At 42.7% G+C, this 22,352-nt stretch overlaps 1 protein-coding gene across 1 annotated transcript in view; it reads left to right on the forward strand.

Annotated features, from left to right (window-relative positions):
• Positions 1-22,352, forward strand: part of RRP12 (ribosomal RNA processing 12 homolog) — a 1,805,151-nt gene that overhangs the window by 1,517,894 nt on the left and 264,905 nt on the right. The window contains exons 32-34 of the mRNA XM_044056239.1: positions 15,930-16,093; positions 16,253-16,357; positions 16,451-16,500. Of these exons, the coding sequence (XP_043912174.1) occupies positions 15,930-16,093; positions 16,253-16,357; positions 16,451-16,500 (319 nt within the window). The remainder of the gene's footprint in view (positions 1-15,929; positions 16,094-16,252; positions 16,358-16,450; positions 16,501-22,352) is intronic.

Below are 22,352 nucleotides of genomic sequence, written 5' to 3' on the forward strand. Positions count from 1 at the left end.
AGCATCCCAAATGGCCTTCCTATCCCCAGAAAAGCAAAGCTTCCTGCATCTCTACTTTACCCAGCTGGCTTCCAGAAGTCACCTCACTGCGAGGAAGTTCCTGCAAGCCCTGGGATACATGGCATCTTGCACCCTTCTCATTCCCCTGGCCAGGCTTCACATGAGAAAACTTCAGTGGTATTTAAAGAACCTTTGGTGCCAGCACTCTCAGTTCCTAGAGACCTCTCTCCCTCTGATCCCATGTATAAGAGCCAAGTTTCTCTGGTGGACAGAGGCCTGGGCCAGGAACAAGGGTCTTCCCATCATCCTCCTCCCTTCCCTCCAAACCATCACAACCAACGCCTCAGACATTGCTTGGATCACTCACCTAGCAGGCAGGTGCACCCAAGGTCTTTGGGATGCCCAGCAACTTGTCTTGCACATCAGTCAGAAAGAAATGATGGCAGTACAAAACGCTCTGACATCCTTCAAACCCCATCTCAGGCCAGGGGTTCTCCATATAAAAACAAACACCACAGTAATGTGGTACATCAACAAACGGGGGGGGGGGGACCAGGTCTTATCCCCCTGTGCAGGTTAGCCATGAACCTCTGGCTTACAGCCACCTCAATGGGTCTACGTCTACTTGCCCAATACCTACCAGGGGTCAATAACATCCTGGCAGAGCAGCTAAGCAGAAACTTACTGCACCCCTACGAATGGCAGCTCCACAGGGAAATCTTTCTGCAAATCACTCAGGAGTGGGGAACTCTGGAAGTGGATCTCTCTGCCTCACACCTCAACCACCAGCTGCAAAGATTCTGTACCAGGGAGTATCACTTCTTAGCATGGAGGGTGAATGCCTTGACCTTCCCCTGTAACTTTGTGTACACGTTCCTTCCTCTGCCTCTTATTCCCAAGGTACTGATCAAAATAAGGGAGGAGAGACCAAAGGCCATCCTCATTGCTCCAGATTGGCCCAAACAGCATTGGTACCCTTTACTGCGCAGTATGACCTTACAGCCCCCCCAAGCAGCTTCCCCTGATCTCAGACCTCTTGACCCAGGTGAGGGGGAAGATTCTGCACCCAGACTTAGACTCTCAATCTTTCAGCATGGCTTGTACCTTAAAAGCTAACAAGGGGTCCCTGTTAAGCAAACAGGTCCTAGACATCATCACAGAGGCCAGAAGGCCCAGCACCAGAAAATCATACGCAGAGAAATGGAAAAAACTCTGCTCATGGAACCAGTCCAAAGGGGCCAGTACCTCCCATCCTTCCATTGCTCTTATCTTGGATTACCTACCCGAGTTGCTCAATAGTGGCCTCGCTTTCTTCTCTATTAAAATCCATACCACCAGGGCATCTTGGAAGCTGCCACCTGGACCTCAGTCCATACCTTTACAGAGCATTACCACCTACCTGCTTTTTCTAAGTCTAGGGCAGGGTTTGCCTCTGCAGTTTTGCAGGGCCTGCGGACCCATGCCTAGGACTCTAACCTATCCTCCACCCCTCTCCTCAGCTTTGAGAATACTCCTACAGATGATGACTGCAACAGTGAAACATGAAGAACATAGTACAGATGTTCTTCGTGTTTCACTGTTGCAGTCATTACATTTGGGTAATCCTGCTGGCAGGTTGCCCTCAGCTGGCCTGAATTCCAAAGTCTTGGGTCCTGCATTGGTTGCTGTTGCCCCTTCCCTGACATCAGGGGTATAAAAGAAGCAGCCGACGCCATTTTCTTCAGTCTTTCATGCCGCGCGGTGCCCGAAGCAGAAGCAATTCGCAAATGCCGGTCGGCCGACTCCTGAGATTTTTATGTTTGAGTTTCAGATCCGAAGTCTTCAATAAAGCTAAGTACCCCGTTGGGGAAACTTTTTTCTTGCTCCAGACCGATGTCAGAAAAAGTTAATTGTATTTCTTGTGGAAAGCAAATACCTCCTAAGGACTTTCATTCTTACTGTATTCCTTGCGTAGGCCCTGATCACAAAGTTTCTGGTTGTCAGTTTTGTGCTAGATTTAACCAACGCACTATTAAGTGTCAGTATGATTTTGCTTTAAACATTTTTGGACGCCGGTTTAATTATCCTGAAATGTCATCTGATAGCCATCCGACTACCGGAGTTCACAAAAAATGCAAAGAAAAAGAAAAACAACCGAGGCCCAAAACCGACGACGAAGCTTCTCCTAAGCCAGTCGCCGGTTCTCAGTGAGGCGCTTTTGCAGCCCCTGATGCCGGCTACTTTAGAGTCACAGCCCGCTACCAACTCCCACGTGGGAGTCAGCCATGCCACTGGATACTCAAGGTATTGGAGCCTCGGACGCTAATCCCTCAGATGGGTCCGGAGCCGCTGGGCAGGTACCGGCTTCTGAGGGTGTAGTGAGACCTAAACATCTTTACAGTAAACCGAATTCAGCATCAAAGACTAAAACACCTTCTAAAGCAAGGAAACAAACTCAAGAGCCACGTGGACAGGCCTCTATGCCCAAAAAACAGATGCTCAAAATGGCCGAAGACTTGATTACCTTCATCAGGGGTTCCCATCGCCCTCCTGATAAGAGGCCTAGGCAAGACACTGACTGAATCTTCAGATCAGGTTTCTATTTCTTCTGATTCCTCTTCTGATCAGGAATATTCTCTTCACCCCTATGAGGATTATGATGCTGAAGAATGTATTCCTTCAGCATCACCTCCTGAGGGACTATTCCTTTGGGGAAACCTTGCATACCATGAGGGAGCACTTCCACTGGGAGAGCCAAGATTTTTCAGAATCTAAAAAGAGGCTCAGGGATTTTCTTTTACGACCTCAGCACAGGCCTCTAGCTATTCCACCTGTGTTAGATATTGTAGATGTGTTTTCGGAGTTTAGTCTGACCCCTGACTCCTTACCCCCCAGCTCCTGTTAAGCCTGACAGATATTACAGGGTTCCTGACTCTCACAAATTTCTTTTTAAAAACCCCGCTGCTGACCCAGAAACTATTTCACAGGGTCCAAAGGGAGTTGAGGCTTCCACTGCAAAAAACCCAACCCCCTCTGACAGAAATTCAAGGGCACTGGATAGATGGGAGAAAAAAAGGTTTACACATCTGCAACTTTGGCTATAAGGGCCTTAGACTGTCAATATGCTTAAGTATCAGCAACATGTCATGGGATTGTTTAAACAGAAAATGTTGTTAAATTCTGAATGTGCAGAAAACAAAGAAATGCAGGATTTTTATTGTATGCAGCAGAACAAGCTGGAAAATATACTTTGCAATGTGGTTTTGATTCTTTGGAGGCGTCCTGCAGGGCCGCAGTTACGGGTTCTGTAATTAGGAGCATGCTTGGTTAAAGGAACAAAATCTGCCTGATCATGTTAGTTAAATTACTAGATGCTCCTTTACAGCATGATACTTTGTTTGGTGTTAAGGCAGAAGAGGTGTTAAAGAAAATGGAGGACAAAGCTAAATCTATGCAAACTGTCAAATAATTTTTACAAGTACAGCCACCTAGGTTTAGTAGACACTGGCATACAAAAGATTGGTCCTTTCCTGTGTCAGACAGACCTCAGAGGGCCAGACCCAGATGCCCTAGGGGCAGATCCCAGGCGCAAGGTTCTTATAGGCCCAAGCAATGGGGTGCTTCTACCTCCAAAGCTGGAGAAGACCGATCACAAACATACAGAAAGCAGTCCCAATGACTTCCCCCTGCCTGTACCAAGTACTTATCTTCTGGCAGTACCCTTAGGGGGAAAATTAGCACTTTTTGCTCAAAATTGGCACATCATAACCCAGGACAAGTGGGTTCTAAACATAGTGTCACAAGGATACAAGTTCCGTGTCCATACTATGCCAAAGGCAAACGGCTGGCCAGATCTGCCAAAAAATCAATGGGCAGAGGCACAAAAACAAGTCTCATTCCTCATGGACATGGGGGCCATTCAACAAGTACCAGACGAAGAGCAGGGACAAGGATTTTACTCAAGGCTGTTCTTGGTACCCAGAAAGGACAAGGCCTGGAGGCCTATACTGGACCTATCTATCCTGAACACTTTCCTGGATATTCCAAAATTCAAAATGTTGACCTTGCAACAGCTTCTGCCCATGTTGAGCAAGAATGCTTGGCTTGTGACTTTAGACCTAAAAGAGGCATACCTGCATGTTCCAGTCAGACAATCATGCAGACGATACCTCAGATTCAAGGCTGGTTCAATGCATTACCAATTCTCTGCACTGCCCTTTGGCTTATCTACTGTGCCCAGGGTCTTTACAAAGTGCCTGGCACCAGTAATCGCATTTTGCAGATAGAGGTATACAAATATATCCTTACTTGGACGACTGTCTCATTCAAGCACAGAACAAGGACATTCTTCTTCAACATCTGGAGTTTGTGAAAAGACTTCTAACATGCCTAGGGTACACAGTCAACAAAAAGAAATCAAAACTAGTACCCTCACAAGAGATAACATTCCTGGGTGCAAGCTTGAATACCACTGCCCAGATGGCTTATCTCACGCCAGACAAACAAAGGCAACTGACTACTTATTTCAAAATGTTGGCAACAAAGGCCCAGTTATCTGCAAGAAAAATTCTGCAGGCTTTGGGCTTCATGGCATCCTGCATCCTACTAATTCCATATGCAAGACTGCATATGAGGGAACTTCAGTGGTACCTAAAAAGTGTTTGGACTCAACATTGCCACAGCCTGGAGACGGTCATTTCTTTCATTCCCTGCCTGCAACAGGAGTTTTGATGGTGGGCAAAGGCTTGTCACCAGAACAAGGGACAGCCATTCACATTACCTCCGGCCAGGCAGACACTAGCAACGGATGCTTCCGATTATGCCTGGGGAGCCCACATGGCAGGAAGAGGCATTCATGGCACATGGTCCTCAAACCAAATGCATCTTCACATCAATCAGAAAGAGATGTTAGCTGTTCAAAATGCCCTGATAGTCTTCAAGGACCTACTTCATCCGGGACAACTACTGATAAAGACAGACAACACCACGATCATGTGGTATATAAACAAGCAGGGGGGGGGGGTACACATTCTTACCCCCTTTGCAGACTAGCCATGACCTTGAAGGACACAGCTTTGACTTACCAAGTACATCTGCAGGCACAATTCCTGCCAGGAAAGGAAAATACTCTGGCGGACGAACTAAGCAGAAACCTCATGGATCCCCACGAGTGGCACCTGGACCCACAAGTCTTCAGCATGATAACAAGAAAATGGGGATGCCCGGACATAGACCTATTTGCTTCCCTTCCCATTTATCAACTAAAAAGATTCAGCACAAGGACTTATCACAGACAAGCATGGAAAGTGGACGCCCTCTCTTTCAGCTGGAAAAAAACTATCAGTATATGCCTTTCCTCCACTGCCTCTCCTACCCAAGGTGCTCCTAAAGGTCAGACATGAGAAGCCAAAGATGATACTGATTGCCCCAGACTAGCCACGCCAGTACTGGTATCCAATACTAAGGAACTTATCTCTATACCCGGCTTGGACCTTACCTCAAATACCTCGACTACTGTCCCAGCAAAACAATCAGATCATGCACAGTCAACTCAGGACATTAAACTTGGCAGCATGGCGGATAATGTAGTAATACAAAAAACACCTCTCAGTAAAGCTGTGATGGATGTCATTCTGGAAGCCAGAAGGCCTAGTACTAGAAAGTCTTATGCTGGAAAATGGAAGAGATTCTGTGCCTGGAACCAGGCACAAGGAACTGATACAGCCGTACCAAATATTCCTCAGATTTTGCAGTACTTAACTGAGATGCTGGACAAAGGCCTATCTTTTTCATCAATTACAATTCATGCCTCTGCCATTTCGGCTCATTACAATACAGAGCCACGACTTTATTCTCACCCTTTACTGAGGCAGTACCTCAGAGGAGCCAAAAATTTAAGGCCTCCAAGAAAACTATCAATACCTGCATGGGATCTCAACTATGTTTTGGAAAAGCTCACCCTGCCTCCTTTTGAGCCAGCTGCTACAGCTGATATGAAGATGTTCGTGTTTCACTGTTGCAGTCATTACACTTGGGTTATCCTGCTGGCAGGCTACCTGCAGTTAGTTGCTGTCGCCTCTTCCCTGACGTCAGTGCGCCAGGGGTATAAAAGATGCAGCCGACGCCATTTTCTTCAGTCTTTCTTGCCGTGCGGTGCCCGAAGCAAAAGCAGTTAGCAAGTGCCAGTCGGCTGATTCCTGATATTTTCGAAATTGAATTTCAGATCCAAAGTCTTCTATAAAGCTAAGTACCCTGTTGGGGAAACTTTTTTTCTTGCTCCAGACCGATGTCAGAAAAAGTTAACAATTGTATTTCTTGTGGGAAGCAAATACCTCATAAGAATTTTCATTCTTACTGTATTCCTTGCCTAGGCCCTGACCACGATGTAGCTAGTTGTCGGTTTTGTGCTAGATTTAACCAACGCACTATTAAGCATCGGTACGATTTTGCTTTTCATTACTTTGGCCAAAGGTTTAACTATATAATGCCGTCGGAACAACCGACGACCGGAATTCATAAAAAGCGCAAGGAAAAAGAAAAGGATAGGCATCCAAGGTCCAAAACCGACGAAGCCTCTTCTAGGCCCAGTCGCCGGTTCTCAGTGAGGCGCTTTTGCAGCCCCTGATACCCGCTACCTCAGAGCCGTAGGCTGCCTCCGACTCCCACGTGGAGACAGCTAGACCTCTGGATACTCAAGGTATTGGGCCTTCGGAAACTAATCCCTCCGATGAGTCTGGAGCCGCTGAGCAGGCATAGGCTTCTGAGGGTGTTTTCAGACCTGCACAGCTTTATATCAAGCCAACTTCAGCATCAAAGACAAAGACTAGAACAGTTTTAAAGACAAGAAAACAAGTACAGCATTTTCCATGGCAGACTTCCATGCCTAAGAAACAGATGCTCAAAATGGCCGAAGACCTAATTACTTTGATCAGGGGTTCCCATCTCCCTCCTGATAAGAGGCCTAGGCAAGATACTCAATATGATTCCTCTGATCAGGTTTCTATTTCCTCTGACTCTTCTTCAGAACAGGGATATTCTGTTCCTCCCTATAAGGATTCTGATGCTGAAGAATCTATTCCTTCAGCTTCTCCTCCTGAGGATCACTCTTTTAGGGAAACCCTGCATACCATGAGGGAGCATTTCCACTGGGAGTGCCAAGATTACTCAGATTCTAAGAAAAGGCTCCAAGACTTTCTTTTACTACCTCAGCACTGACCTCTTGCTATTCCACCTGTAATAGACATTGTAGATGATGTATTTTCAGAGTCCGGCCTGTCTCCCGACTCTTTACCTCCTGCACCTGTTAAGCCAGACAGATACTACAGGGTTTTAGATTCTCATAAATTTCTATATTAAAAACCCTGCTGCTGATCCAGAAACTATTTCTCAGGGTCCCAAAGGGGTCAAGGCTGCTACTGCAAAAAAACTCTGTCCCCTCAGATAGAGATTCTAGGGCACTGGACAGATGGAGGAAGAAAGTTTACACTTCTGCTACCTTGGCTGTAAGGGCTTTAAATTGTCAGTTTCATATGCTTAAATATCAGCAATACTTAATGTCTCTGTTAAAACAGAAAATGTTGACAAATTCTGAATGTTCTGAGAACAAGGAATTGCAGGATTTATTGCATGCAACTGAACAAGTGAGAAAACATACTTTGCAATGTGGTTATGATTCGCTGGAGGCCTCTTGCAGGGCCGCTGTAACAGGTTCTGTTATTAGAAGGCATGCTTGGTTAAAGGAACAGACTCTGCCTAATTATGTTAAAGCAAAATTATTGTATGCTCCTTTACAGCATGATACTTTGTTTGGTGTTAAGCCAGTAGACGTGTTTAAGAAAATGGAGGATAAAGCTAAATCTGTGCAGACAGTGAAAGATTTCTTGCAGGTACAGCCACCCAGATTTAGCAGGAACTGGCCTTCTAAGAATTTGTCCTTTCCCGTGTCAGACAGACCACAAAGAGGCAGATACAGACGCCCTAGAGGCAGACAACAGCCCTAGGGCTCATACAGGCCCAAACAATGGGGTGCTTCTACCTCCAAAAGCGGAGAAGACAAATCACAGCCATATAGGAAACAGTCCCAATGACTTCCCTCTGCCAATGCCAAGCACTTATCTTTTGGCAGCACCCTTAGGGGGAAAACTAGCACTTTTTTCACAAAATTGGCACACGATCACCCAGGACAAATGGGTCCTAAATATAGTCTCTCAGGGCTACAGGTTCCACTTTCACACCCTTCCAAAGGCAAAAGGTATGCCAGACCTGTCACACAATCAATGGGCGGAGGCACAAAAGCAAGTTTCATCTCTCATGGACATGAGGGCCATTCAACCAGTACCACAACAAGAGCAGGGACAAGGATTCTACTCAAGACTTTTCTTAGTACCAAGAAAGGACAAAGCATGGAGACCAATTCTGGACCTGTCTATTCTAAATACTTTTCTGGACGTTTCGAAATTCAAAATGTTGACTCTGCAACAGCTTCTGCCCATGCTGGACAAGAAGGCTTGGCTTGTAACTTTGGACCTCAGAGGCATACCTGCATGGATACCTCAGATTCATAGCTGGCTCAATGAACTACCAATTCTCTGCACTGCCCTTTGGCTTATCTACTGCACCCAGGGTCTTCACAAAATGCCTGGCACCAGTAATTGCGTTTTGCAGACGAAGTAGAATTCAAATATATCCCTACTTGGACGACTGCCTTATTCAGGCAGAGAACAAAGACATTCTTCTAAAGCATCTGGTGTTTGTAAAAAGATTACTAATTTGCCTAGGGTACACAGTAAACAAAAAGAAATCAAAACTAGTACCCTCTCAAGAGATAATATTCCTGGGTGCAAGCTTAAATACAACTGCCCAGATGGCTTATCTCACTCCAGACAAAGGCAACTGACTTCTTACTTCAAAAAGTTGGCAACAAAGACACAGTTATCTGCAAGGAAAATCCTGCAGGCCTTGGGCTTCATGGCATCCTGCATTCTACTAATTCCATATGCCAGACTGCATATGAGGAAACTACAATGGCATCTAAAAAGTGTTTGGACTCAGCATTGCCACACTCTGGAGACAGTAATTACCCTTATTCCTTGCCTGCAACAGGAGTTTTGATGGTGGGCACAGGCCTGTCACCACAACAAGGGTCTGCCATTCACTTTACCCACAGCCAGACAGACACCCAAGGTAGTAGGGGAAATTTGGCCAGGGTGCTAGGGAGAGTATCCTATTCTCTTTTGGGATCTTTCAGTCCACTTGAGCTACCACCAACAAAGGCAGATTAGACATGGTTATGGTGAGATAATGCCATTATTCTGAAAAGTCCACCTGCAAGGGTAGAGATTTTTCTGAGCAAGACTCTCCTTATCAGAAGAGAAACTAGTAAAAAGGAGGGAAGTTTCTGTTCTGAGGAAGTTGTTCCCTATTTCCTTAAAGGTTTTCTAAAGGGAAGAAAGGAGAATCGTATTCCGTTACCGGTGTGTCTAAATGAGCTGCTCATGTTATTGAGGATCATCTCCCAATATTTTCAAGATGTACTGCATGAGAAGAGGCGGTGTGCTTTTTCTTTCTGAATTGAACCTACTCAGGCACCTCCCTTTCTAGGCTCCCTTCTGCCAGTCATTGCATTCTGTTTTATGATTGCTAATCACTGTGGACAACATGGAGTGTAGTATGGTATAGCAGCAAGCAGAGAGGGATTTGCTGTTACACCCCCTCTTTCAGGAGTTGTTAAGGTTATGAGAATAGGACATGTCTTCATACTGCATTCTGGTTGCTGCTCAAATTCCTGAAGAAGCCACCTTCCATTGACCAGGATCAGCAGATGTCTGCTGATACCACACAAGTGGTTCTTCAGAAAGATGGGGGTGAAATATTGATCCCTCTGATGGGAAGAGGCCTCGCTGCAGTCTGTTTGCTTTCTTGACCAACTGCAGGTGGAGTAATTTAATTTCCCTGGTTCTCCTTCTGGGACTGTGTCTCAAGGATACCCTAGTCCAGATGTGGCTTCCAGGTCTCCTTTACATCTTTCTTCCCTTTCTAGTCATTCTCCAATTTCTACAGAAACCACATTTGGGCAAAGCTGAGGTCATTCTATTAACTTCTTTGCTCTGGCCTCTCTGTCTGGAAAAGCCTCTCAGACTGGTGATCTTCAGAGCCTGCTATCTCACCAGTCTGGCAAGCCTTACCCAGAGCTACATGCCATCAAATTAACTCTTTGGTTTCTACAGTTATTATAATGGCCAGGGACACAGCTTACCCTGGCAAGATTGTTGAGATTTATTTCTACCAAGAAGCCTAATTTCAGAAAAATGTACAGAAGGAAATGAATGCATTTTTTGGTTTAATCTTTGAGAAATGTGTTGGATCCCTTATTTGGCTCTGGTTTCTACAGTCGTTTCCTGCCTTGTTCAAATTTTTGACACTCATTTAACTATGCTTCCATTAAAGAACAGATGGCTGACATCTGTGATTCCCAACAAGTATTTTAGAATCCTTCCTTAACTTCTTTGAGAATTTATAATGCCTGTTTAGTGGGGTTTTTCTAATGAGACCTCTGTTTAGACAGACATTTGCACTGTGGAGTTTATATTTTGTTTTAGACTCCCCTGCACAGCACCTGTTCAGCTTTTTTATACCGTTCCCCTCTGTGCTTTCCTCATCCAGAAAAACAAATTGCTGTATGATCTATGAAACATATACTGCCTTATTTCCACTATCCATATTTTAAAGTAATGGAAAAAAGAAATTAGTCTGTTTCCAAATTACCTCTGTCAGTACTTTACCTCCTCGTCATCTTGACTTCCATTTGAGAATATTGCAGTATAAGTTTAGTTTCACTTTAAATTTTCTTTTTTCTTCACCTTACCTTCACAGTTGAATTACATAGTTCAGTAACATCTATATTCACCTCTACTTATTTATTCGTCTTCAAATAAGGGTCTATATTATAACCTCAACCATTTAGAATGTCGACAACATCTTCATCAACATTCTGAATGGTCAAATCATTTATTTCTTTCCAAGGGAAAGAAATAGGTAGACCAAACACACACGACACAAAACAACAAATGCTTTAAAGTGTGTGGGGGGGTGTACCCCCCAAACCCCCCTAACTAAATATACTAACTCCAAGATCACACTACAGTGGGGAAAAGGGCAGATGTGAAACAACGGCCAACCGATTTCTTTTCTTAGATGACGTGGTCATTCGCTGAAGTGGCCATTCGACACGTGTGGATAAAGACGTTGTCGATATTCTGAATGGTCGAGCTTATAATATAGACTTTTTAAATAATGTTCCTATTTTGTTAATCAATATAAGCATATGCAAATATAACTCTCACCACCCATCTTTTTAATTGTACAGTCAGCAATTATTTGCCATAGTTCTGCCACTGTTTCATCTAAAATATTTACCGCACTGTCATTGACTAACAAAGCTACTTATTCATCTTGCTTTGAACCCCTTCTCCCCCGACCCAGCTAAGAGGAACGTTTTCTTTCAGAAGTTGTCATTCTTCACCTACCAGTTTCCTTATCAACTCTTTGACTTTTTAAATGTAGTAACTTTGTGCAAGACCGAATGTGCTCCTAATCCCTCTCTCAGTCCTATGTCACATCTCCAGCACAGCTGGCTTACTCTAACAAGCATTCTATGGATCTGAGTGGAATATAAAAATGTGTGTAGACACTTCCATCCAAAAATAAAAAAAAATTCTGGATCTAGTAATTTGTTCCTCCGCTCCTCATCAGAATATTGTAATTCCAGCTTGGCTTCCTATCCTTGTTTCTATTTTACCATTCTCTTGCATTACTCTTGAAAATGCATCCATGCATTTTTTGTAGAGGCGACTTCCGACCTTGCCACCATCAATAACATGACTAGCTCTGGCACACTTGCTTGCCTTTCTGCTATTTCTTTGTTATGCTTAACTACTCTGGAATCGTAGATAAACTTACTAAGCTGAACACCCACTCTGGAATCGTAGATAAACTTACTAAACTGAGCATTAATCCCTACATCACTCAATGGGTTGCCAACTGGCTTACTAACAGAACCCACACTGTAAAAGTAGCAGACTCCAAATCCAGCTCCAGACAAGTGGAGAGTACCTCAGGGTTCAGTCCTGGGACTGCTCTTGTTTGGCATCTATGTCTCCGAACTACAGGCCATCACTAAGGGACTCTGGCTAACAAAGTTCACAGATGACTGCAAACTGGGGCCATTATTGAATCCCCAAATGACGTGGATATTCTACAGAAAGACCTTACAAAAACAAGATGCTTGGTGCCAGAGCCATGGGCTCAAGCTCAGTGCCAACAAATGTATAGTTATCCCCTTTGGGAAAAACATATACCAGTGAATTACCACATAGGTGGCAGTACAGTAAACACCGAAAGTGTGATAAGATATTTGGGGACACAGGTGGACAGTGGTCTCACCTTTGATAACCACATCACTACAACAGTTAGGAAATCCTTCTCTGTGGCACACCTCATCATTAAGGGCTTTTTATCCAGAAAAAAGGAGGTCATTGTCCCACTGTACTCATCCCTCATTAGACCCATTATAGAATACAACTCTCTGTTTGGTATGTACCTCTCAAGACATCTATAACAACTGGAAATGTCACAGAAATACCTCACTAAAAGAATCACAGGTCTAAAGTAGATGCCCTATGCTGACCATCTAAAAAAACTCCAGCTATACTCTGCCGCATATAGTCTACTCAGAGGCGATCTCTGCTTAACATACAAGGCCATGTCAAACCCAGAGCTGTTGGACATGCTACACTTAAAGAAATCCCAATCCCTCAGAGCCACATGCTCCAGAGATCTAAACCTTGTCATCACAATGAACAAAACATGGAGGGATAGGTTCCTGACCCAGAGATTCTCCATACTCTGGAATAGACTGCCCATACATGTCAAGCAGAGTGCCTCTTTGTCCCTCTTCAAAAGAAACCTTGACGATTGGATGGGAAACAGGAAGTTTGCCCTGGGGATCACGTCAGCCACCCTATTAGACAGGGGTCCAGGGAAGTAAATATTGTGGGAAGAAATAGCCAGGGAATTGTTATGGCTAGATTTTTATAGGCCCTAGGGCCGATAGCAGAGTACCAACCTATGAACTAGTGCCATCCTCATAGCTCTATAAAGCATGTTCTCCTTCTCCCCATATTTAAAATTCTGCTATTTTCCAGTACATCATCAGTTGTTCCCAATAGACTTGAGTCCATGTTCCTGTTATGCAAATCCTTCCATACAGGTTTTGCTTTGATCTCCCTCAGTTCCATACCCACTGGAAGTAATTCCCTTTTTCCATGTATCACGTTTATTACCCAGTATCTTTCTAGTTCTCACAGTTTATTAAACTGATTGATCAGTGTGTGCTTTACTCAAGCATATTACAATTCAGTAAGCAAGTTACAACCATAACATGCAGATTTGCACCAGTCAAGAATAACAAATCATCTTTTTTTTTCCCTTCTTGGTACTGTTCACATTAGCAGACAGCAGGGAAGAGTACCACTTTCCCATTTTTATATCCTTCTGTTATTCTGTCTTAATTTTTCTAACTCCATCTAATCCTGTCTCATATGGATTTTGGCCAACAATTTTCTTCAGCAGAAGCATCTGCATTATTTTGCTATGGCAAAGAGTCATCAGTCTCTTCAGAAGTCTGCAGGTATCTTTGTGTAACCTTCACCCACAACAATGCCACCTTGTCTTTTTGCTCTTCTCACTCAATTTATTTTTGTAATTTACTGTCATCCAAACCACCATCAGTTTAGTAGTATCACTCTAGGTTTCTCCACTTCATTGGTAGTTCTCTAAAAGTCACCTACATCTCTTCCATCAGATGTCATATCCATTGTACTGTTATCTGACTATCTGAGAAATCTTCCATCCTTATCCATCTCTCCACAACAATGAGCTCAAGTTTCCCTGGTCAGCATGAATACCACTTCAGATTTTGCTGAAAGTAGGCCATAAGCCTCGTAAGAAAAACTCTGCAAAATACAAGTAAAAACACTTCATCTAAGCATTGTCAGGTTTTCCTTGCCATACCTAACCAGGAAACAGTTTTATTGGGTGAATACCTAAAAGATATGTGCACTAGGTTTCCTGAAGTTTCATGTAATTGTACTATGCAGTCCCATCCTGCTGTCCATAGGCCTGATCTGTTAGTTTCTCTAGTTAAGATTCAGCATAATGTGCTAACTTCTGTTGAGTATACTGCTTTTAAAAAATATTTTTCAAGGTCAGTTTAAATAGTTATTTTATAATAAACATGCAGGCTTTGTAAATTCAGACTTTCCATAGTACCCCAGTGTTTTCTTGCTTTGGATTGTTGTATATTTTTCAAAATATTGTCAGTATGTAATTATAGGTCCTAAGCTGACCTGTGTGAACTGAACACCATAGCTTCATTTATTTATAATTCCAGTTGTTTTAACATGCCATTCCATGAAATGTGTTTGGGGCCCAGCACCTGAAGGGCGGTGTTCTTTGCTGTAATTTGTTATACTTTCTTGAGTCAGCAATAGCTTCAGCAAACGTTTTGTGTGAAATTCCTCTTAGTGCTATTTCCCTTTTTTGAGCATGCAGTGCAGCAGAAAGGAGACCATCCTCTGATTCCTTCTCCACCACAACTGCATTATCCTGTGCTGAAAGTATCAATGTTCCTTGTAGGGATCACCACTGCAGGGCTATTCTTTATGTATGGGACTTGAAAGCAGTTGTCACTTAATCTAGCTTCTCCTCACTCATCTTTTGATAAATTTGCTTCGAGTAATAGGTCTATGGGGGAAGGTCAGTCATATTGAGCTGAATTCCTTTGGTGAAATGGTTCATCTTAATGTGTAGGGAAAATAAGATAGGCTAAGGAGCAACCCCTTTTTGAACTCTGATTTCCAAACAATAAATGTAGGACTGTGTACATTGCCAGGATATGTAGCCTTACGCCTTTTACATAACTAGAAAACCAGATTAGGTAGTTTGGATGGCAGCCTGCTAAACTAAATCTGTTGGCATGATATTGTGCTCAGCATGGTTAAACACTTTGGAAAAACCTAAGAAAATGGTGTACTGACTTCCATGAAGGTTAGTTGAGATTCTGTTTCATTGTAGTGGTGTGAGTCCCTTGCTGTGTAGGTGGTAATTTATTTTCAGGAGAAATGTTAGCTTATTGTATAATGTTTTGAGATGGGGCCTCAGGATACTGATACAGCAGTAATTTATCATATTTGTAACATCATCATCCTTGTCAGCGGTATTTTTGACATTTTCTAAATTTTAAGGATAGGATAATCCAAAATGCTTCTGTTTCTTAGCATAGTTTAAATTAACTGCTGCTAAACTTTGATGGATTGTATATTGTCTGTGTTTGTTATTAAGAACTCCCTGGCTTTTTCAGATCAACTTTAAAGCTAAATATGAATTGTGATCTTTCTGTAATGTACATTGTCACCTCTTAGGTCACCTGTGTTCCATTTATTGATGCCTCCAGTAGCATTTGAGTCCTCTCTGTTGGCCTACACCTTTTTCAGTGCCTTTGGTATTGTTTTCTTGGCCTCACCACCACCTTTATGCAACATTTGCTTTAGTCTTTCATAATTCATCTCCCCCTCCACTTTTCTTGCCATATTCTCTTCTCTTCTGTTATCCTTCCTTGACATGTATCTGTATCGTGAGTCTCTGCTTTCCTCTCATCTCTCAGTTTACACTTGCTAGGCTGTTGAGGCATCTTCATCATTGTAAATCTGATTTGAATTTTTTTAGATTGTTTGTCTTTTATTTAATTTGAGGCTTATACTTTGAAATACCAGAGATGAGAAATGCCAGAGATGCATTTCTGTATTTGGATATTCCTAGAACAGTTTTGTGTGTGTTGCTTTTGTTGAATAATGATGTGTACATTGCAGTGTTTTCTAATTTTTCCCCCTCAGCATTGAAGAGATCTTGGCAGAAACAGATTCTGAAGAAGAGAACAAAAAACCTGTGAAAGAACCAAAGAAACAGGTTCGAAAGAAGAGTTTGGCCTGGCTGAAGGAAGGAGAAGAGGATGAACCATTGAACTTCTTGGACCCTAAAGTTACCCACAGAGTGCTAGGTAATGATGTAGAGATAATGTGGCCATCAGCCCTCAAGTTACAATGTATTGGTAGAGAGGGCTACTTAAAACGCCAAATCTGTCTTGTAAGTAAATTCCCTGTAGTCTGTTAAGGTTCAGACTTGATAACTGTTGCATTCACTGTTTTGCTTTATGCAGCTACTCGGCCAGGTGTGAACAAGAGCAGCAAGACGAAACACGACTTCAAGATCACATCTGATGGTCGTCTGATAATAAAAGATAATGAGGAAGCAACATCGAGAGGTACATATGTATTTGCCTGCTTCAGTAGCTGTCTTTCTTTAGTTCTTCCCTATACTTGCTCATAAGCTAAGTTATGCAGTTTTTCTCCTGCAGGTCAAAAAGAAGAGCTTGAGGATGTAATGGCTGACATCGGCATCCGGAGTGTAAGTCTGATACGTTTTCTTTTTGTGCCAGGTTTAGTTGTTTTGGCAGTGCAAGAAAGTGTGAGTTTGCCATTTCTGAAGGATTAGAGTCTAATGTCTTTCAGTTAACACACACACACACACACACACACACACACACGTGTGTGTGTGTGTGTGTGTGTGCGTGTATGTATATGTATTTATATATATATATATATATATATGTATCAGAAAAATCCCAAGGTATGGAGACAGGCACACTATTAAAGATTCCACAAGTCTGTTTATTATTCCAATTCCACAAAAAATGTACTGTGTGAAACTAGTATAATAAACAGACTTGTGGAATCTTTAATAGTGTGCCTGTCTCCATACCTTGGTATTTTTTCTGCTTTATATCATTGGATTTTGCTCACTTTGGTTTGGGACTTTTTTTTTGTTAATTTATATATATATATATATATATATATATATATATATATATATACATATATATATATATGTATATATATATATATATATATATATATATATATATACATATATATATATATGTACACACGCACACATGCACGCGCTCGCGCGCACACGCACACACACACACGATATAAAAATTCTACATACCCCCTGTTAAAATGCCAGGTTTTTGTGATATAAAAAATGATAGCACAGTAAATCATTTCAAAACTTTTCCTACCTTTGATGTGACCTATAACCCGTACAGTTCAATTGAAAAATAAATCTGTTGGGGACAAATATAAAAAAAAAAAAAGTACAATAAGCTGGTTGCATAAATGTGCAAACCTGTAAACTAATACTTTCTAGAAGCACCTTTTGATTTAATTACAACATAGTCTTCTTGGGTACACACCTGCCATCAATTTAAGAGATATACTGATCAACCTCAAATAAAGTTCAGCTGTCCTAGTAGGATTTTCGTGACATTTACTCGGTTACCTGCTACAGCAAAAGCCATGGTTAGCAGAGGGCTTACAAAGCATCAAAGGGATCTTATTGCTAAAAGGAATCAGGAGAAGGGTGCAAAAAAATGTCCACAACATCGGATATACCATGGGACACAGTGAAGACAGTTATCAAAAAGTGGAGAAAATGTGGGACAACAGTGACAATGCAAAAAACTGGACGTCCCTCCAAAATTGATGAAAAGACAAGATAAAAACTGGTCAGGAAGGCTGCCAACTGACCTACAGCAACACTGAAGGAGCTGCAGGAATTTCTGGCAAGTACTAATTGTGTACTACATGTGACAACAATCTTCCGTATTTGCAATATTTCTGGACTATGGGGTAGGGTTGCAAGATGGAAGACTCGCCTTACACAGAAAAACATCCAGGCCCGGATAAAATTTGCAAAACAATATATCAGGTCTCCCAAAAGCATGTGGGAAAATATATTATGATCTGATGAGATCAAGGTTGAACTTTTTGGCCACAATTCCAAAAGGTACGTTTGGCGCAAAAACAACACTGCATCACCAAAGGAACACCATCCCAATAGTGAAGCATGTTGGTTGGCAGTATCATGCTTTGGGGTTGCTTTTCTTCACCTGGAATTGGGACTTTAGTCAATGTGGAGGGAATTATGAGCAGTTCTAAATAATAGTCACTTTTGGCCCAATACCTTCAGGCATCTGCTAGAAAGATGATGAGCAATTTCACCTTTCAACATGACAATGATCCCAAGCATACATCCAAATCAGCAAAAGAATGGCTTCACCAGAAGAAAATTTAAATTTTGGAATGGCCCAGCCAGAGCCCAGACCTAACTCAGATAGAAAATCTGTCAAGTGACCTGAAGAGGGCTGTGCGCAAGAGATGCCCTCCCAATCTGACAGATTTGGAGCGCTTTTGCAAGGAAGAGTGGGCAAATATTGCCAAGTCAAGATGTGCCATGCTGATAGACTCCTACCCAAGAAGACTGAATGCTGTAATTAAATCAAAAGGTGCTTCAACATGGTATTAGTTTAAGGGTGTGCACATTTATGCAACCAGCTTATTGTACGTTTTTTTTATATATATACATATATTTATTTTCCCCTATAGGTCTGTTTGTTTTTCAGTTGAATTGTACAGGTTATAGGTCACATTAAAGGTGGGAAAAGTTTTAAAATGATTTATTGTAGTCTTTTTTATATCACAAAAACGTGGTATTTTAACAGGGGTGTGTGCACTTTTTATATATCCACTATATACACACACACAGGTATAGATATGCACACACACACACACACACACATGTATGTATATATATATATATATATATATATATATATATATATATATATATGTATATATATATATATATATATATATATATATATATTATGTGTATGTGTGTGTGTGTGTGTGTGTGTTTGTATGTTTATTGGTCCTCAGCTTAACTGTAATTTGGAAGACTAGGTACTTCAACTGAAGTGTTCCCCATATCTAGTTTGAAAGCACAGGACAGATTGCTTTTCATTTATTCCATTATTTCCTTCTAAGGATTGTCTGTACCACTGCTTGTATGATAGAACTGCTCATTTTCAGAGTCTAAATGAGAGCGAGTTTGTGATATATTGACTTCTGAATGTAATAACAAGGATAAACTATCTGCTGCTCTTCTTTCCATTGACAATTTTCTGTTTTGATCTTTTCTAACATGAGGGGACTTGATGACTTTTCAGTCAGCCATTCTTTCTACCTTTCAAGATGCAGCAAAATTAAAACTTGTTACTATCAGAGAGAATATACTAGTCTGTCTTGCCATTTAAGGCAGTGGTGTACACTGAAAGCTTCCACTTAGGACATGCTTATAGGGTCATCCTTTTGCAGCCTTTCTCATTGTAGAGATGCATTTTTGTCTACAACTATCACTTGAGAGTAGGCAATGGCTTAGCTGTTCTAACGTTTGATGTTAAGCAGGCTTCTTGCAGATGGAGATTAGATCACTGATTATTGAGGACTTGAGCCTTCACTAATCCTTATCCTTAGTGAAATGTAAGAAGACTGGGAGAAGTGCCTGTGGATTCCATCTTAAAGGATACTTCCTGGAAGTACTGGTGCTGTCCTGTCAGTGGTTGATAATTTGGTGGTTATGGCTGCCTTGTGATTCTGGGGCACAGCCTATTGAAGCATGCAGCCACAAGAGTTATGAACTTGGAACACAGAAATCCCATTCCATAATATCTCTCAAAGGCCAGCTAGTCCTGGTTGTTTGGTTTAAGTGGGTGGAGTGAATTTCCCAATACTGCAGTCCACATGTCCAAGGCTTTAGACCTCAAACAGATGCTTGATACATGTGGGAACTAGAAGTGTAGCTTAAGAAGTGTGGATCGAAGCCAAGGCCAGGCCCAGTAAAGGATTCTTCCTGCTGTTTACTACTTTTGATTTACATACATTCTTTCTACTTTTGATTTACATGCATTCTCTCATGGGTTTCCAGTTGCCTAGTGAATTTTAAGCACATGCTTTCCCATCTGGGAAACCATGCAGATGTTCATGCCTTGTAGTAGTTGGTTGGAGGCACAAAAGTAAAATAAGTCCCAATCAGGCTTCTGTGCCGAGTCATTGGCTGTGGTGGTCCATTTTCTCTGACATAGGCAAGGATGATGACTGCTTTAATTTCCCCAACTGTATCTTGCTTACCTTCAGCCCTGTTACATCACCTAGAAATGCAAGGTGGTTTATCTGGGAAGCGCAGCTTGAGGAGCTTTGGGTTATGTCCCCCCTTAGAAATTGTTGCTAGTGTATTCTTTGCAGAGTTTAGAAGCATCTTGACACTTGGACAGTAAAGAAGGCAGGTGCCTTCTGTAAGCCCACACCTGAGTGAGTAGACTCACTCACCAAGTTTACTAAAGCTGACTTCTTTGTGATTTCATCAGTCCAATATCAATCAGAGACAGCAGCCCTTTGGTACCCTTCTGCCTGATGGAGTATAAAGCTCTGAACGGGTGTGTTAGTGAGGTATTCATCTGCCACTTTGGAGCTTAGGACTGTCAGTTGCCTATCTCACCTATTCTAGCTCCTTTTCATCTTAGAGACCACGTAGTAGAAAAGCTGGAGAATCTTAAGTCTGTGCTGAAAAGAGGCCATTATAAGAAGACGAGCTAAAAAGCTGGCCTGTATACCTTGCTGTTTTCAGTTGTGAGGCCATTTTGTCCTGGGTGGTGTGTTTAGGTGTTCCTTTGCAGGGTGGCATGGTTACAATTGCCCTCTCTCAAGGAGACGCTTGGAAAAATATTTTAGATTTCCACTTTATAGGTAAACGCTTTCTGATCAAACTTTCTACAACCTAGTTAACAATTATCTTGGGACAGAACAGGTCCTTACTTTTATTGAGGGCTTCTGTGAATTCCCTTGTTTCACCTTTTCTAAGCCAGTCATGCATAACATGCCTCCTCACCATCCAGGGAGGAAAAGTTGCAGATCTGAAGTAGTTGTCTTCATTTGATCTTCAACCTGTGGGTTATGGACCCGTATCTGATCTGACTCTGCTGCATATCCAGCATCTGATCCCAGGTTAAAGCTCCTCCCCTCACCCATAATGCCCCTGTCTCCTTCCTCCCCCTAGATCTCATTTGCCACCTGTAAAGTCCACATCATGGTCTGAGCTCTCTGCTTTGTTTTTTTTTTTGGTAAGTGAGTGGTTTTGGGGGTTTTATCTCTCTCTCTCTCTATTGTCTCTCCCTACTTTCTATCCTCCCCTCTGCATGGTCGTCATTTAAAAAAAAAAAAAATCTTTTCCTACTTTTCCTTCCTTCCGTAGTTTATGTGGTGTGTGCTTGAGCTGGAGGAACCCCTGATCTGGTCTCTGGTGCAGGCTTCCCCTCACCATTCCTCCAGTTCAGTGTCTGTCACATCCTCCTCCTCTCACTTCACCCAGAGCCTTAGTGAAGCGGAGATGGACAGAATGATATGGAAGTTCTTCCGCACCCAGATTCAGATGGGAGTCTTACGTGCCCCCTCTCCCTCTGGAACGGGGTGCACGCAGTCATTCTTTACCACGATTACTCCTCCTCAGATCCGACCTTCGGTTTCAGAGCCCTTGGATCCGAGGACCCTTGGGGTCGAGGGGTCGATGCCGAAGGTACCTTTTATCTCGACGCCAGCCATGGCCTTGGAGCGTGTTGGCTGTCGGAGCTGTAGCCTCGGTGCCAGATCCGAGGGAATTTTGTCATCTCTGAGTGAGTTCAGTCTTCCTCTCAGTATCTTGGCACTTGGAGGCTCGGCTCTGGGTTCCCCATCGGGGCAGAGGGGGATGGCTCCTACTGGCCTTTCTCAGGATGTTCATTCTCCTTCGACTTTTGATGTGGTGGAGAGGGTTCTCTCTTTTGTCGAGACACTTGACCATCTCGTCCTTGGACTCTGCCCCGACTCCCTCTGTTTTGGGTAGGATTCCAACCATCTGCCATCTCAGTGGACAGCCTGCTGCCATTTTGCTTCAGGAAGCAGGACTTTGGCTAGTCCTCCCCAGAGATTCCCACTGAGGAGGTTCCTTGTAAACATACGTGCAAAAGGAGGTACTTGGACTCCCCACCAGAGTCACTCACTGAAGACACAGATTTGGAGAAAAGGGAAGGTTCCCCCTGTCACCCCCCCCCCGAATATGTCTCCTTCGGAGACATCATGGAACTCCTTTGCTGGGGGGGGGGGTGTCTGGCCCAGAAACCTATCTCAGATGAGTCTGTGTTCCTCGAGACATTTGGCACAGACACCTCTACGTCTTGGGTGTCCCCTTCTGCATATGCATTAGTGGACATAACATTCCAGGTGTGGAATTAACCAGACACGGTAGAGCCAATCCCAAAGCTCCCGGATAAAGTTCTTAGCCCACCTTTCAGATAGGACACATTGGAACAAGGGGTCCCCAGT

This window comes from Protopterus annectens, chromosome 14.part0 (genome assembly GCF_019279795.1).
Source record: "Protopterus annectens isolate FY-2018-M chromosome 14.part0, PAN1.0, whole genome shotgun sequence".
Taxonomy (NCBI): Eukaryota; Metazoa; Chordata; order Ceratodontiformes; family Protopteridae; genus Protopterus; species Protopterus annectens.